At 36.1% G+C, this 18,215-nt stretch overlaps 1 protein-coding gene across 3 annotated transcripts in view; it reads left to right on the top strand.

The window, feature by feature from the left end:
- The window catches only part of B4galt6 (beta-1,4-galactosyltransferase 6), a 58,447-nt gene extending 40,533 nt beyond the window's left edge, over positions 1-17,914 (top strand). For all 3 annotated transcript variants that reach the window (XM_042675322.1, XM_042675324.1, XM_042675323.1), the window contains exons 5-9: positions 6,972-7,088; positions 11,204-11,391; positions 13,629-13,751; positions 13,981-14,082; positions 14,897-17,914. In XM_042675322.1, the coding sequence (XP_042531256.1) occupies positions 6,972-7,088; positions 11,204-11,391; positions 13,629-13,751; positions 13,981-14,082; positions 14,897-15,044 (678 nt within the window). In that variant the 3' untranslated portion in view covers positions 15,045-17,914. The remainder of the gene's footprint in view (positions 1-6,971; positions 7,089-11,203; positions 11,392-13,628; positions 13,752-13,980; positions 14,083-14,896) is intronic.
- The last annotated feature ends 301 nt before the right edge of the window (positions 17,915-18,215 follow it).

The following is an 18,215-nucleotide window of genomic DNA, read 5'->3' as shown; positions in this document are numbered from 1 at the left end:
ATAAAGTAGGCCCCTCACGTGGACACTGTCTAACCTTCTAGCGTGGTAATTTGGTATTGGAAAAACTTGAAGTGTTTTTGTCCTTTGGTCTGCCAGATAGATTCTAAATTTTATGATATGTTTTCGACTCATTTTTTAGGAGACAGATGCATCACATGAATAGCTCCTACTTGCAGTTGTGAGTGGACTGTAAACTCTACGTGATGTAGTACGTAAGGAGTACTGAAAAGGTCTCCAAGAAACAAACTAATTTAGGGATCTAAAATTAGCTTGTTTCACTTAGGTGCTATGAAACAAGCTAATTTTAGATCCACTTTCACTTTCATCTTCTCAGCATAGTCTTTAGTTCTAAGCTATGAAATTACTGAAGTTATGAGAGGAATTTGAGAGAGATTCTTCCGAGATGAACTGTACTTGCTATATTTAATTGATTCCTCCACTTTCCTCCTCTTTGTGTGTGTGTGCTAATATAATACTGGGATAGAAAATGATGAGAGGGTAAGAAGAACTGGACTTATATTAGACATCTGCTGTTCAGTTTTGTTTTTGTTTTTGTTTTTGTTTTCTGCTGGTCCTAGGGCTTGAACTGTAGATATCTGGTAGCATCTTTCCTTAATTTGTAATTTGCCTTAACCATTCTTATTGTCTACTTACATTATCTCATAGGTTGCCAACTTGTGTTCAAATGGAAAACCAGGAAGGGCAAGCACACTTCGATTTCACCAGAAGTTATCATATTGCTTATGCTCTGATATAGTAGGTGGTAGGGATATGGACTTACCATCTAATTCCTTCCTCTCCTTTTACTTCTCATAGCCATTTCCTAAATTAAGACAAACATAAGAATGGGTGCTGGTGGTTCATGCCCCTGTAATCCTAGTTACTCAGGAGGGTGAGATCTGAGGATCTCAATTCAAAGCCAGCCTGAGCAGCAATGTCTGTGAGATTCTGCTCATGCCTATAATTGTACATATACAGATGGTTAAGATTAGGAAGACTGTGGTTCAAAGCTAGCCCTAACAGGAAAGTCCAAGATACTCCCATTTCTAAAATAACCAGCAAAAAAATCAGGCTGGAGGCATGACTGAAATACAGTTGGTGCAGCTGAGAAAGCAAGTCGAGCAAACATGAGGCACTATACTGGCAGAAAGATAAAAGGGTAATCGTAGAGGCCTCTGAATCAGATTTATTTAGGAATTCCTGAATATGCCACCCTTGCTGAAGCTATCAACAAATCCCTTCTCAACAGGGAGTTCCACCTCCATCTGTGACCATCTTGTGAGGAAAAGGAAGGAGTCTTGGATGTTGGTCTAGTATTGCTGTGATAACCTTGAGATAGTCAGGCTGTGAGCCAAATGATATCTATAGTACTGACCATATAATAGTGTGATCCACAGGGGCCTTGCAACCACATCCATTCCTACCACTTACCAAATTATCTGTTGGTCTGTCTTCCACCAACCGAGCATCTGCTTACCTATCTGCGCCTCTTTCTTGCTGTCTCATCAGCACTAAAGTAGTATGAATAGTTGGTATGGTTTCTGGGGTAGACAACTTTGGTTTACTAAACTATATTATGTTCTCTCTTAGTAATTTAGAATTTTATCCTGTTTATGATACTGGTAATATAAATGGATAAATGTTTCTCTTTGCTTTCTCTCTGTCTCTCTCTGTCTCTCTCTGTCTGTCATCTCTCTCTGTCTCTCTCTCTCCTTTCAGTACTACTAGGAATTGAATACAGGGCTTCATATATGCTAAGTATGTGTTCTACCATTAAGCTTTACCCCAGGTCTAATGTTAACAGTTTTTTGTTACAATATTTAATATATCTTATTTTTATAAGTACAGATTAGGTTCAGAATTTATGATTCTCTGTTACTTGCATTCATTCATTGATAAAAGTTATTTGGTCTAGGTAAACTTATTCATACCAGGTTTAAGGTTTTTATATGATTTTCTGCTACCACCAGTTTAGACTGTATTTCAAAATCCAGAATATACAATGACAAAGAGGTATTTTGATTAGATAGGGTGTACTGTTAAGTTTGAAAACATAGTATTTTTGATTTATGATGTGTGGAAAATTAGTTTTAATTTCAAAATTGATCAGAAAATTAGCAATTATAATGTCAACTTTGCTCAGAATAGTAGTTTAAAAACATTTCAACCTTTTAGCTTATGCATGGACAAATCTGAATTGTCAAAAAGACTTAGCTTGTATGGGAAAGTTAGGAAACAAAATAGTAAGTGATGATTGGTAATTATTTACTTCTATATTGTGACAATATTTTTTATGATACTCAGAATTGAACTCAAAAATCTATGCTTACGAGACAAGTACTCTACCACTTGGCCACACTTCCAGTCCTTTTTTAATTGGAGTTATTTCTTAAGTAGGGCTTTGCAATTTTTCTACAGGTGTCTCAGACCAAGATACTATTGATTGATGTTTCCTTCCTACAAATTTGATCACACATGCATGAGGCCATACCTGGTTGTTTTATTTTTATTTTAATTTTTTTTGGTCGTGGGGCTTGAACTGTGGCCCTGGGTGGGGCTTGAAGTGTGGGTCTGGGCACTGTCCCTCAGCTCTTCACCTTAAGGCTAGCACTCTAACACTTGAGCCACAGAGCCGCTTCCAGTTTTCTGGTGGTTAATTGTAAATAAGATCTCATGGACTTTCCTGTCTGGTGGGCTGGCTTTGAACCTTGGTTCTCAGATCTCAGCCTCTTGAGTAGCTAGGATTACAGTGAGCCACCTGCGCCCGGCCATACTTGTTTGTTTTTCCCAAAGATTACTTTTTATCTGGTTGGTATCCAGTGGTGACTTTGGGTCTCTGTTCCTTGAGTAGCAGATATTATAGACAAGAACCTCTGTTCCTGGTTTGTATTATATAGATAGTATTTTTCAGTCTTGAATTCCAATAAATTTTTTTGTATGTATGGTGCTAGGGATCAAACTCAGGGCTTCATAAATGACAGGCAAACACTTGAATTATGTCCTCAGCTCTTTTCTTCCCATATATTCAAAGAATCACTTCCATATACATATTTTCTTTGATTTATGAAGATAAAACTTCGGTTTGTGAAGGCAAACTTTTTTGGTTCATGAAGAAAAACTTCTTTGTTTTCTGACTGTGTATGACCACAGTTTGTTAAACTAATGATTCTAAAAAATGCTGTTGACTAAATTACTTTTAAGTTAAATACTATCTTACCTCTGAAATAAACTTGTAAAGATACCAGAAGCTTAATTGTGCATCTTGATTAAGTGAAAACTGTTGTTAATCATCAACATTATGTATATATGCTAATGTCATATATAATTGAGTCAAAAAAGTCATTGTTTCATTTTGTTTGTTTCTTTTTAGATTTTTAAATGTTTTTTATTGTAAAAATAGTGGACAGAGGGGTTACAGTTACATGAATAGTGTAACGAGTACATTTCCTATCGAGCCTTCTCTCCCCATCCCCTCAACTACCCACTCACCCTCCCTCCAAGTTGTAAAGTCTTGTACATCTCATTATTACAATGAGCAAACCTATATCCTTATTTCAGCATTTTGTTATTTCCCTTCTCCTCTCCAAATTAGACAAATGTATATACAAGATGCAGGGACTAGAATGAAATACAGTGAAAACGGGTTATACTGTGGGGAAAGAACATACCAGTCCCCCCCCAAAATCATATAGTACATTTTAAATATGTTAAAAAACATTAGCAAGAAAGAAAAAACAAGTTGTGTCCCTATCTTGGGGTTCATTTCACTTAACATCATCTTATATGGTCATATGTACATAGCTTTTGACCTTTTCTCCTTGTCCTAGACTAATACTAGTTATTGCAAATTAGGGAAACTATGGGACCTATGTTTCTTTGGGCCTGGCTTACTTCACTTAATACAATTTTTTCCAAGTCTTTCCATTTCCTAACAAATGGGGTGATGTCATTCTTTCTGATGGAGGGATAGAATCCATTGTATATACCACATTTTCTTGATCCATACATCTACTGAGGGAATCTGGGTTGGTTCCATATCTTAGCTATGGTAAATAATGAATGCTGCAATAAACATATCTGTGCTGGTAGCTTTAGTATAGCCCTGCTTGTGATCGTTTGGGTAAATGCCCAAAAGTGGGATTGCTGGGTCATAGGGGAGTTCTATGTGAAGTCAGTTGAGGAACCTCCATACTGCTTTCCCACGTCATTGCACAAGTTTGCACTCCCACCAACAATGCAGAAAGATTCCCTTTTGGCTACATTCCTTCCAGCATCTTTGTTACTAGATTTCTTGATTATAGCCATTCTAACTGGGGTGAGGTGGAATCTCAATTTTGTTTTGTTTTACATTTCTTTTATGGCTAGAGAAGTTGAGCATTTCTTCATGTGTCTTTTGGCCATTCTTATTTCCTCTTCAGAGAAGTTGACTAAAGACCACCTATTTATCGGACAGTTGTTTCTTTCAGGATTGGTTGTTGGGGGGATTTAGTTTTTTGACTTCTAAGTATATTTTAGATATAAGACCCTTGTCTGTTGTATGGCTAGTGAAGATCGTCTCCCAATTCGTGGGTTGCTATTGGTCTTGCTAGCTATGTCCTTTGCCATGCAGAAATTCTGCAATTTCATGCACTCCCATTTGTCCAACATTTCTTTGATTTGTTGTGTTTCTGGGTCTTTATTAAGAAAATTTTGGCCTGTGTCAAGGAGCCCTAGAGTTTCTCCTATTCATTCCTGTAATGTTTTCAGGGTGTCTGCTTTGACTTCGAGGTTTTTGATCCATTTGGAGTTGGTTCTGGTGCAGGGTGAAATATAAGGATCTACCTTTAGTTTTCTACAGGTGGTTAACCAATTTTGCCAACACCATTTATTGAAGAGGCAGTCTTTCTTGTATTCTATTTTTTTAGTTCCCTTATTGAAGATTAGGTGGCTATAGGTCTTTAGGTTCATTTCTGGGTCTTCAGTTCTATTCCATTGGTCTTCAGGTCTTTTCTTGTGCCAGTACCAAGCTGTTTGGATTACTATGGCTTTGTAGTAGAGTTTAAAGTTTGGTATTGATATTCTGTCAGTACTGTTGTTTCTGCTAAGATTTTTTTTTTGCTATTTGGGGTCTCTTATTGTTCCATATGAATTTTTGGATTGCCTATTTCCTTGAAGAATGAGGTTAGGATACTGATACGTTTTTTTCACTTCCTTATTTCTGCTTTAATTTCCTTTTTCAGGATTTTAAAGTTTTCATCATAGAGGTCCTTCAATTCTTTAGTTAAGTTAATTCCTAGGTATTTTATTTTTTGTGGGGCTATTACAAAAGGAGTTGCTTTCCTGATTTCAGCCCACTCTTTTCCTTATTGGCATACAGAAAAGCCATTGGTTTTTAAGGGTTAATTTTATACCCTGCTACTTTGCCAAAGTTTCAGATCAGCTTGAGTAACTTGGGAGTGGAATCTGGCGTTCTTTAAATGCAAGATCATGTCATCAGCAAAGAAGGGAGAGTTTTACTTCAGCTTTCCCTATTTGGATCCCCTTTTTCTTTGCATCTTTTCTTATTGCTATAGTTAGGCATTCTATTACTAAATTGAAGAGAAGTGGAGAGAGTGGACATCCTTGTCTCATTCCTGAGTTTAGAGAAAATGGCTTTAGCTTTTCACTATTAAGTATAATTTTGGCTATAGGTTTGTCTTACACAGCCTTTATTATATTGAGGAATGTTCCATGGATTCCTAATTTTTCCAGAGCCTTCATCTTAAAAGGGGTGTTTGAGGCTGGGTCTTGTTGTGCAACCCAGTGTGGCCTTGAACTAGAGTTTCTCAGCTTCCTGAGTGCTAGGATTACAATTGTGTACCACCACACCTGGGTAAGGTGGAACTCTTGGTCAGCTGAAACTGAAACATTTGATTTCTGGTTTCTGCTAATTTATCTCTCAAGAGAGTCTCTGTGCAAGATACTCACATAGAACCTCATATTTACATAGCACCTCTTCTCAATTTGAAAACTCAAAGCATTTCTGTTTTTACTTTTAATTGACATATACTTGTACTTATTTATGAATTACAATGTAATAACTCGGTACAGATAGTGAATAATTATCAAATTAGAGTTAATTAGCATTTCTGACTTTTTGTATAGTTATCACTTCTTAGTGTTTAGAGACTTTGGACTCTTTCAGTTTATCATAAAATATGTAATTGATTGTTGTAAAAGTAGGGTTATCCTACTGTGCTACAGAATGCTAGGACTTACTCTTAACCTAGTTGCATTTTGGTCTCGATCTTCCACCATCTTTCTCATTTCCTTCTCCCCCTACCTTTTCTACCCTTCAGCTCTCCTCTCATTTGAGAAGCAGCTATTTTAACTTAGACATATTAGTAAGAACATGAGACATTTGTTATGTCTGTTATATTTCACTTAATAGTGTCTTCCAAAAATATATTTATGATCAACTTTAAAACCTAAAAGTTAATATTGGTACATCCTTCTTTCTCACGCCTCACCTCCAATCTATAGTTTCCTCTTGTGTGTCTTAAAAATCCACATAGCTCTCTTCCCAACCCCACCCTTTAGTTCTAGCTCCCATTTACCTCTTTACGTGGACTGTTGTGTTAGTTTCCTGAGTCCAGTTTTGTTCTTCTCCATTCCACTCTTCATACTTGCACCACAGTTGTCTTTACCACCAGCAAATCTCAACCTGTCATTCTTAGAACTCTCCAGTGAAGACCACATCTTTTGATTGACCTCCAGAACCCCTCTCAACCTCCCCTGCTTCCCAAGAACACAAATAGCCTGTGAGTGCTCACTGTCAAGTGTATGTTGTTGTGTGTGAATTTAAACACTTACGTGAACTTAGAAATTTCAGCTTTACTGGTCTTGCTCATTTTGTTGTGTAGGCTGTTTGGGTGCTTCCAAGGTTCAGTGTTATCTTTGCTTCTAGGATTTACTGCTATATCTACTTACTGACGTGACTGTTTGTTTTAAAGGTGGCCGTTCTCATTCCTTTCCGCAATCGTCATGAACATCTGCCAATCTTTTTCTTGCATCTGATTCCAATGCTTCAGAAACAGCGGTTGGAATTTGCCTTTTATGTCATTGAGCAGGTGAGAATATTTTTTAAGATAATTACTGAGTACAACTTAAACTATGGCTTTAGTTAATAATGTTTAAGGATAGGGGCTGGGAAGGTGGCTCAGTGGTAGAGTGCTTGTCTTCCATGCATGAGCCCCTGGGTTCTATTCCTCAGTACCACATAAGCAGAAAAAGCTGGAAGTGCTCTATGGCTCAAGTGATAGGTGCTAGCCTTGAGCTGAAGAGCTCGGGACAGTGCCCAGGCCCAGAGTTCAGGCCCCAGGACTGACAAAAAAAAGTTTAAGGATAATCAGGTAATTTAAATCCTTTGATTTAGAGTTGAATAAAAGATTTCGGATTGGATCTGTACTTTTTTTCTTTTAATAATTGTAATTACCTTATAGTAAATGTCAAGCAGGTCAAACTTAGTCAAATTTGGTCAAACAGGTTAATCAGTTATTATGTTTGAGAAAAGATAACATTGACGTATTTTAGTGACATTGTACACTTGGTACAGTCATCTGGGCTTCAAATTGGGGTGTGTTCTAAATTATATGTGGCACTCCAGAGTGACCTCAGATACATTCACTGTGTTCAGTTTTGAAAGAACATTTCAGTTTTGAAGGAACATTTCAATTTTCAACCCATGGATTTCCATAGAGCAAGGGAAGAAGGAGTGTGTGTGTGTGTGTGTGTGTGTGTGTGTGTGTGTGTGTGTGTGTGTGTGTGTGTGTGTGTGTGTGTGTGGTTTTATTTTTAATGGTATCCAGATCTGGATGATTCTTGAGCAAGGGAAGATGGACTCTGTGTGTGTGTGTGTGTGTGTGTGTGTGTGTGTGTGTGTTTATGGTATCCAGATCTGTATGATTCTTGGTTGAGGATTTCTTTGTACTAGGGTGTGGGTGCTAGTTAACCCTGAAAATTAATATTTGATCAGCATTATTAGGCATTGCAGGGAACCTGAATCAGAACCACATTTTTTTTCCAAGTGGCACATAGTGAACATTTGCTGTCCTGTTTTCAGTTTTTCATTTGAAAGCCATCTTTCTTGGTAAAAGAACATTGACTTTCTGTTGTAGACTATGTACCCAGATTGCATTATTCTATTATTATATTTGGTAGCAGACTATTTAAATGTTTATTCCTAAGGTATTTATAGTTTTTTCTTCCTTAGTGATTTATTCTGCATCTGTCTCTTTAAAGAAAAAGATTCTCAGATTTTTGTATCTGCTTTTTTTATTGTGGAAATACCACTCATCTAAAATACTTATAGGTATATAAAGAATTCTTTAAGTTTTTTCCCTGTAAATATAATGATTAAATTAAGCCAGTGTAATTTTTTTTTTTTTTGGTCTTGGGGCTTGAACTCTGGGCCTGGGCGCTGTCCCTCAGCTCTTCAGCTCAAGGTGAGCGTTCTACCACTTGAGCCACAGTACCACTTCCAGTTTTCTGGTGGTTTATTGGAGATAAGAGTTTCACAGACTTTCCTGCCTGGGTTGACTTTGAACCGTGATCCTCAGATCTCAGCCTCCTGAGTAACTAGGATTATAGGTGTGAGACACTGCACCCAGCTCAAGCCAGTGTATTTTTTAATGCAGCACATAAACTATGAAAATTGACCTATTTTATCTGGTAATAAGTAAAACAAAAAGCTGCTTCCATAACAATCATGATACTAGATTTCAAGATCATTACTGTCAACTGTTAGTGTCACTCTTTGACGCTTCAATCAATTGTCCATAATGTCCTGGAAGATAATGATAACTTTCTGTTATGTTAAAATCATCAGCACCATTGAATTATTTTGTGAATATGATGAAAACCTCTTTGCAAAAAAAATCTATATTTTAATTTTCAAGCCTCTTAAGTCGAGGAATCTCAGTCTTTGTCAATATTAATTCAGGGGCATACATTTGATAGTGTGTGGTTTTGAGCTAATAATATCTTCACTTATGAAATAGAGGAGTAATTCTTCTTCTGGATTGGTGCCCAGGAGAAATGCTCAACAACTGATGAAAAGCTGAACTATTCTAGTTAAATATGAAGGGTTGTGCAGGGGTTTACCTCTTCTCCAAACTCAAAAATTGAAATGAAAGAAAAAAAAATCTTGTAAATCAAACCACAAGAACAGAGAGAGTGCACATTTCCTCTTGGCCCTTACTTAGGAAGCTCCTGAAGGAGGTTACTCAGCAAAGCAAGTAAACCAAATAAAAGGCATGGATGATCATAGGGCATGAAGTAGAAGTCCAATTTGGTAGCAGCCAGTCCAGACTGCAAGACAAAAGTGAGGGCACTGGGAAGTGAGCTTGGGAGGAGCTGATGGATGATTTAGTTTCAATGATTCCATCAGTTACTAATTGCTCAGACCTTATTGACTGGTCCTTTTTAACAAAATAATATATACTTAGAAAACTAGGGCTAATCTTGGTTTGATAAAGACAACAAAATCAGTTCACTCAACTGTTAAAGCCCATCTTCTTCAGTCAAGAGTAATAATACATTGCAGCTCTTCTAGCAATTCCAGCACTTATCTCCATACTTTAGCACAATAGAAGTTCTGTTTCTTGCTTTTAACCTTGGGAACTGTCTGGCTTTGTGTCATGGAGGTTGAGGAGTTAAACCACCATACCCACTGCCTAGCACTAGTCTCCCAATATAGTTTTATTGTAATCTTTAAAAATTACATGCTAGAGTTTTCATTGTTAGAAATTCTTATTCTTTTTATTAACATTTAAATATTATGTCCACATTTATTTAAAACATTTTAAGACCTTAAAGGAAAGTCAAAGGTGATTTTGAGATACCAGTAATAATGTTAGAATTGATCTCCCTTTCATTTTATTCTATTTCACTGGTGAAGAAGAGGCTATAAGCAATAAAGTGATTTCTGTGACTTCAGATAAAGTGCAAGACCTCACTCCTTAGGCAGTATTGTAGTAATAATACATCTTATCCAGTCTCATTCCTTCCTGTCTTATATGTGTATATAGGAAATGATTTTGAGAAATGTTGCTAAGACATTGGTAAATGCTTTGTGATTTTCTTTAGAAGTGGAATAAAAGTTTTTTTTAATTGCTAGTGCTCCTTAATATTCTTTACTATAAAGGAAGGAAAATGTTTGCAATGTAGGGAGTTGGGTTTTGTGTAATAAGTAAAAGTGCTCCTGATAAAGACACAATAGTAAGTCTTAGTAAGCAAAGGAAAGAGAGAGAGAGGTGGAGGAAAGAAAGGGAAGGGAGGGGAAGGAAGGAAGGAAGGAAAGAAGGAAGGAAAGAAGGAAGAAAGGAAGGAAGGAAGGAAGGACAAACAATGAACATAGGAGTGGTTGCCTGTGCAGTTTCCCTACTAAAGGAAAATGGTTATAATATGAAATATGCATGCTTTGTTTGTTAAGTTCCAGTTGTCTTTAAAGTGTTCTTGATGTCTATTATAAACATTAATAATAGAAAGTTAGACTTATTTGGCTTTGTTATACAAGAGAAGGGTCATGATCTATGTGTCATTTTTAGTTTCCTGCATCATTTTTTATTTCCTTTGTTGGTGTTAGGGATGGAACCCAGGGCCTCATGCATGTTAGGCAAGTGCTTAATCATTGAGCTACTTCCCCAGCCCTCTATTTTTAAATCTGATGGTATACAGAAAGCATTGCTAAAAACCAAACATTATTTTTAATGTCATTTTAAAGGTAGTATTTTTATTTTACATTTTTTCTGGTTATAATATATGAGTTGGTATATTTGAAATAAAGCAGAAATACAAATTCCATTTTATATGATTATAACTTGGAACCAGTAGCCTACTTAACTAGTTCTCCATTATTAAAATACAACATTATGTGATGATCAAGTGGTATAGCATTATGTACCACACAATGGCATCCCCATAAAGTTATCTTGCCTACTGTTATCCTAGCTGTCTTAGTCTGTGTATGTACACCCTGTAATAGTCATGTATTGAATAAATTATCTAATGGCACATTTTTCAGAATGTTTCCTCTATGATTGTCATGCCTGCCTGTATTTGAAAATCCTGACTTGTCTGTTTGATTGAGATATGATTGTTACTTAATGATTCAACAAATTGGAAGCCATCAGATGACAAAACCTAAGTACGTTTCTATTTCTCTTTCTATATTTGCTCTGTGAAGACGGGCACACAACCTTTCAATCGTGCAATGCTCTTCAACGTGGGCTTCAAAGAGGCCATGAAAGACAGTGTCTGGGACTGTGTGATCTTCCATGATGTGGATCATCTCCCTGAAAATGACCGAAACTATTATGGATGTGGAGAGATGCCACGTCACTTTGCAGCTAAGCTGGATAAATACATGTATATGTAAGTAGTGCACACTATTTCTGATACCATATGATGTACAGTTGGAGCTTTTTTGGCTTTGGAACAGCACTATGTGCCTAATGCTAAAACAGCTCAGGATCCTAAAGAGTACCATTTTTAGCTCCAGTCTATCCTCATTGGGAGCTAGGACATGGAGTGCCTGGTCATCCATCTTGGCACTTTGTATTACAAAGAGGTTTGGGTGTGGTGTGATAGAGAGGAATCTAGTTTCTGCAAAAACACACACACACACACACACACACACACGTTACAATTACATGGGCAAGATAATGAGTACATTTCACACACACACACACACACACACACACACACACACACGGGTTACAATTACATGGGCAAGATAATGAGTACATTTCTTACCGAGCATTGTTGCCTCCTCTTTGTTTCCCCTTCCCATCCTTTTCCATCTCCCACCCTCTCTCCCCCCTCACATATATATTTAAAATTTGGTGGAACTTATCTAGTCTCTTGTACTTGTGAAGTTTGGTTTCTTTTTCGTTGTAATGCTATTGCCTATCTATATGGCTGTGCCTGGAACAAGAATATGCCCACTTGGTAGCTGTGTAACCTATATTGGCTCTTTCTATTTCTTACTACCTTAGAGATAGTTTGGGGTCATGAAAGACCTTCTTCTGAAGTATGTCTTCTTAAACTGTGCATTCTTGGTCTTCTCTATAATTATAAGAAACAAATCTTACTGTTTTCCTTGACATTGCATGAAGACATCTTAAAATGTAAATGGCTGCATAGTTGTGAGAATAACGGAAGCTGACCAAGAGTACAAGTCTAATCTGGGAAAGAGATCACAATTTTTATGGACTTAAATCACAGTTTTGGTAGCATCTGATCTGCAGAGCAGAGAGAAGCACAAATCCTCAAAGGCCAGAGCAGATGAATTGGCATCAGAAGATTATTTGGGGTTTTGGTTTGTTTTTGGCATTTTTCATCACCATATGTCGTGTTACTCCTCATCTGAACTTCCGAGTCTGGGGTTGCTTTAGTGGAGGCCATTGTGATTTCTTGGGACATAGAAACCTGGAATTGTGTTTTAGAACTTCTGGAAACTTAATTTTGGTCAGATTAGTGAAATCAAGTTAGACCCAGTGTTAAATGGCTTTCATCAAAGAATACAAAAAAGTCATGTAAATTAAGAATTCTAAATTAAGTTGTTTTTTGGTCGGTTGTGGGCTTGAACTCTGGGCCTGGGCACTGTCCCTCAGCTCTTCAGCCCAAGGTTAGCACTCTACCACTTGAACCATAGTGCTACTTCCCAGTTTTCTGGTGGTTTATTGGAGAGAAGAGTCTCACGGACTTTCCTGCAATCCTCAGAGCATAGCCTTCTGAGTAGCTAGGATTACAGGCGTGAGCAACCTGTGCCTGGCTCTAAATTAATTTTTATACTTGAAGATAACAATTTCTAATGGCTAAACCATTCATGTCCATTGGAATGTAGTGCTTTTCTTCACACTGAGTGAGTTAAGTCCTTCGCAAAACCTTAAATCCTTCCTTGCTTATTTTCTGACAGACTTGCTCTAGAGCCAGGCAGATTGCTCTTGTCTTAATTTTGGTTGCTGTTCATGATCCTTTTTCCTCTGTGGTGCTGCATACTCACCTGACTTCTTAAGCATTGCCATTCCTAAGAAGTACCTTCACAACCACTGGAGTTGATTGGGTATTGCAGGTCTGGGGAGTTACTTTAACATCAGAAAGCCAATCCATATCTGAACTAATAATGTAGATTATTAAAAATACAGCTCAGAAATACTGCATGATTTGACCAATTACTTGGGATATAAATTAGGGAAAGGTAGGGAAAATAAAATATAAATTAAAAAATATAGTTAATCTCTCCAGATATCAGTATGTAAATATATTTGTAAATATCCATGAGTATTTTATGAATATAATCCAGCTAGTCATTTTGAAGTAAAATACTAGTTTTCTAATTTATATTTATGCATTAATAAATCCAGTTTCTTTTAAATAATGTTATTACTCTAGCAAATTAATTGTAGCACTTATTGCACTATAGATATGAAAATGTTTTATTTCTCCGTTCACATTTTCCAGAACAATATTTGATCAGTCCAGTGTTTTTTTTTTTTTGAGAACATGGGTGTATTTTGCCAAGCTCGTAAGAGACCAAAAGTTTGATCTTGTGTGGCAGACTGTTAGGATTTCATTTTTAGAATACTGTGTCCTGCTTTCTTTTTCAGTCTTCCTTATAAAGAGTTTTTTGGTGGTGTAAGTGGACTGACTGTGGAACAGTTTAGAAAGATCAATGGATTTCCTAACGCTTTCTGGGGATGGGGAGGAGAAGATGATGACCTTTGGAACAGGTATGTTTAGATTCAGAATTGCTTACTAATAGGATGTGTATATTTCATTTCTGTGAGTTAAATTATATTTGCCAACTCCAGGAAAGGATTCTTTGGGACAGAAAATTTTTGAGGTTCCTAATGCTATTTCATCTTTTCTTTCATGAAGAACACCTAAAATCATTGGCAGCATGTACGTTTTGAAGTTTGAAGTTGACCTCATGTAATCCATTCTGTATTTGTGTTGTAGAGTTCATTATGCTGGATATAACGTCACCAGACCAGAGGGGGACTTAGGAAAGTACAAGTCCATTCCTCATCACCATCGAGGGGAAGTACAGTTTTTAGGACGGTAAGTTTAATGTCCTCAGATAACAAGGATATGAAACTCTTTGATATATAATAGTTTAAAAAATACCTGTATCCCCCTCCCCAAAATCTATGAGAGAGAACATTGTTTATAGAAGGAAGGCATTTTTGTGTTGTTTTGAAGATGTTTTTATATACTCAGTCTCACACAGACACATGCAGATGTACACACACACACACACACACACACACACACACACACACACACACACACACACAATGCTATACTAATGAATCCAATTAACTAGTCTTTAAAATGCTTCCTTGACACAAAACATCTTATTTTTTTAAGAATGTCTAAGTTGTAAACATGCAAAATTAAGCTAGGTCCTGGTGGTTTATACCTGTAATATTGGCTACTCAAGAGACAGATCTGAAGATTGCAGTTTAAGCCAGCCAGAGTAGGAAAGTCTGAGAGAGTCTTACCTCCAATCACCTGACAAAAGACCAGAAGTAGAGCTTTGGCTCAGGTGGTACAGTTGTTACCTTGAGGAAAAAAAAGCTCAGGGACAGCACCTATGCCCTGAGTTCAAGCCCCAAGACAGCATTAAATAAATAAGTAAATGAATAAATCAATAAGCAAGCAAGAAAAATTACTTTTTTCAAATGGCATTTCTGAGTAGTAAAATGCTAATTTAGAATCATAGTTCAGAGATATAAAGAAAATGCTCATGAGAACCTGAAATTGTAAAGGACTTCACATGTTTTAATTGTTAGAGAACTTAGATCATATTCAGCATTAAGTTTTTTTTTTAACATGTTTCTGTTACTTTTTTGTGTTTTCTTCTAACACTTAGGTATAAATTACTAAGGTATTCTAAAGAGCGTCAGTACATCGATGGGTTGAACAATTTATTATATACGCCAAGAATACTGGTTGATAGGTTGTATACAAATATATCTGTAAACCTCACACCAGAGTTAGCTCCAATTGAGGACTATTAAAAAAAAAAAGACGAAGAAGTAGCTCTCATGGCACGATGCACCACAATGCTGGATCATGTACTTGGAGTGTACTCTCAGTGGAGGTCAGTGCCTGGACCATGAGAAGAGCCAGCAGTCCTGGGGCTCACAGTGTTGGCACTGTGTAAAGTCCCCCTCTTCCACCTGCCCTGTCGTGGTACACTCCACGACACGGCGAACACTGCAGAACCGGAAGCCAGTGCTGAAGATTGGAAGTTAAGAGAGCTCCTTATACAAAAAGAAATTTTTTATACTCGGATCTATAATTTAAGAGAATGCTTTTATTTCCATTTAAACATATTTTGTACATATGTGATATAAATCAATGTGTTTAAATAATTGTTGAACAATAAGCTGTGTTGCAGTTTTGCATGTAATTGGTTATGCTTCCGTTGGTCTTTTATAATACATTTTTTTATTTGCATGGGGAAAATTACTGTAAATTTATGTCACTAAACAAAGTGTAACCCTTGTGTAAAAATGAAGGAACTGTCAGTAATTGACAGTGAATACAGTAAACTGTTATACTAGTTTTCAGCTTTAGACCTCCAGCCTTTCGCGTGGAAGAAGGCTTAGCTTTTTGATGGCTTTAAAGGGAAAGAAGAAAAGACTCAAGCAGCTAATTTTCCTGCCAGGATTACCTATTTTTTCCTTGCTTGCAAGCTTACCAGATTTAGCTGAATCACAACCATGTTGTTTATGCATATTGCATGGTATTACCAAGAAAATCTTAAATGTTGTGATGTGACATGATATAAAGGACCTCTTTATGTTAATGTCTGTTATGACCTCTGGTGTGTTAGGGATTCTGTGCCTCAAAAACGCTCCCACGCTTGTGTGTTTATACAGTTTTTTTTTTAAATTTCATAGTGAACAGCACTTTTATTATTTCCAGGTCAGAAGAGCCAAAACAAAATATATTCATTTTTTAAATTAGTTTTTTTTAAGAAGAAGCTATAGAGAGCCTAAGTAGTACTTATACAGATGAATTATACTATTGGATAAGACGTTAAATGTTCTATTTTTATGAAGATAAATGCCTCATAGATTAAAAACAAATTTTAATTATCAGACTTGCACAGTTTCACCTTTAAAAATGACCCTTATAATGTCAGCCAGTTTCATACAAACTATATTTTTTTTCACTTACAGTATAATGTCATAGAATTATCTTTCGTGTGTGTGTGCCTGTGTGTATATGTATATGTGCGTGTGCGTGTGCGCATGGTGCTGGAGACTCACCCCAGGCCCTCTACAGTTACCTTACAATACATGATCAATTATCTAGATGCACTGATAATGGGATACTTGTGGAAGCAGGTCTGACTACCTAATAGCAAGTAGATTTACCTTAAGATTGAACAAAACTTTCCATTAAAAATTCAAAACAGTGTTCTTAACTTTGAAGATGACCAGTTATAAGGATTTTAAAAAAAAATCATAAAATATTTTCACAAACTTAAAGTCTTATATATTCTATAAAATAAATCTTTGAAAATAATGGAGAATGATAAGATGCCTCCATCTGAGAAATGTTTGAATAAAATTTGCCTCTGAGTTGTTCACCTAAAATGGAAATACGGCTATGTATCTCAGGTTGTAGATTTAATTTTCCAGGACCATTTTCTATACCAATTTTAGTAACACAAATGACCATAAATGAAATCATAAAATAACTGAGAATCATATACTTGAAGGAAATAGTTTCTCTGTAATATACCTGACAGAATTTTCCATATTTATTTCTTAGAAATATTTCCAAAATATTTCTCTGCCATTTTATTTGTGGTACTCAAAATAGTAAAAAGAAAAATCAAGCCTTCCGAAAAGTACAAACATTTGTACTTAACTATGTTGTCCATTCATTTTGTGTCCCTATAGCTAATGTAGTTTTTTTTTTTTAATTTGGTGAAATGTAAGAAGATAAAATGACCGTGTTAACATTGTTGTTTACAGTTAACAAGGTAGCAGGGCACAGGGACATAATTAACCTACCAATGCTGAAGTGTGTAGTGGTGGGGAGAATTAGTGTTGTTTCTGAGTCTTACTCAGGAAACATGATTTTTTTCTCATTTTAATGTAGGGCTGTCTACTTTCTGATGTCTTTTCATTTTGACATACATTCATACTTTCAAGGGGATTCAGAATCTGCCTTATTTTTGTGGTTTAGTCTGACATTAATTTTTTAGGAGTTGTATGCAAATATTTTGCTTTTTACAGTTTTGAATATGGTGTGTCATCCTATAAAAACTACCTTATAATTTTTTTTAAGTGCAGATCTAAAGTTATTTTTGGCTATGAACACTGACCTTTTTGTTTCCATGAAGTGATAGCTTACCTTCATTAGGTGACAATAAATCTGTTCCCTAAAGATGAATGAGTGCATTGCAAAAGTAATCAGTCTTCTGTTTAGTGTTGGGTTGTTTTATTAATGAACCATGTATTAATTATCCACTCTGTATTAGGTCCAATGCTAGATGTGACTATTTAGAAGTATGATTTTATTCTAAACAAGTCAAGCAAGTTAAAACCTTGAAATTTTGAAGACATTCTCTGATTATTTTATTTTTTTCAGTCTCAAAGTCATGAAACCTACATTACATAGAAATATTAGAAGATCACTGTGGCACTCAGAAAATTATATAGTGCCTTTCACTAGAGAAAGAGGTCATGATTTACAGCCCTGTTTGTAGAAAAGAAAGGGGAGGACACACATTTGTTAAAATTGTATCTAATTCACTGATAAGATATCATTAACTTCTTTGTTAAACTAGGATTTGATGAGCAAAATTAAAAAATTTGATTCGAAGAAATAATCTTATAAATGTGTTAAAACGAACTTTACAACTTTGGTGGGGGGATGATTGGGTGGGGGGACAGGAGGAGGATGGGAAGGGATGGGAAAGGGAAACAAAGGAGGAGGCTACAATGCTTGATAAGAAATGTACTCATTATCTTGCCCATGTAATTGTAACCCCTCTGTACAGTATTTTCACAATAAAAAAATTTAATTCAAATTTTTGTTTGTATATTCTGAAAAGGAATTCACTAAGAATCCTTTTTTATATTATACAAATACAAAACTATGAATTAAAAATTTAATATCCCATCCTGGCTAAAACACTGTATTCTAAAGTAAAGTGGAAAAATAGC

Source organism: Dipodomys spectabilis, unplaced genomic scaffold (assembly GCF_019054845.1).
Source record: "Dipodomys spectabilis isolate Male_0828 unplaced genomic scaffold, ASM1905484v1 ptg000024l, whole genome shotgun sequence".
Classification (NCBI taxonomy): Eukaryota; Metazoa; Chordata; class Mammalia; order Rodentia; family Heteromyidae; genus Dipodomys; species Dipodomys spectabilis.
The sequence above is the reverse complement of the archived record's forward strand: the minus strand, read 5'-3'. Positions and strand labels throughout refer to the sequence as shown.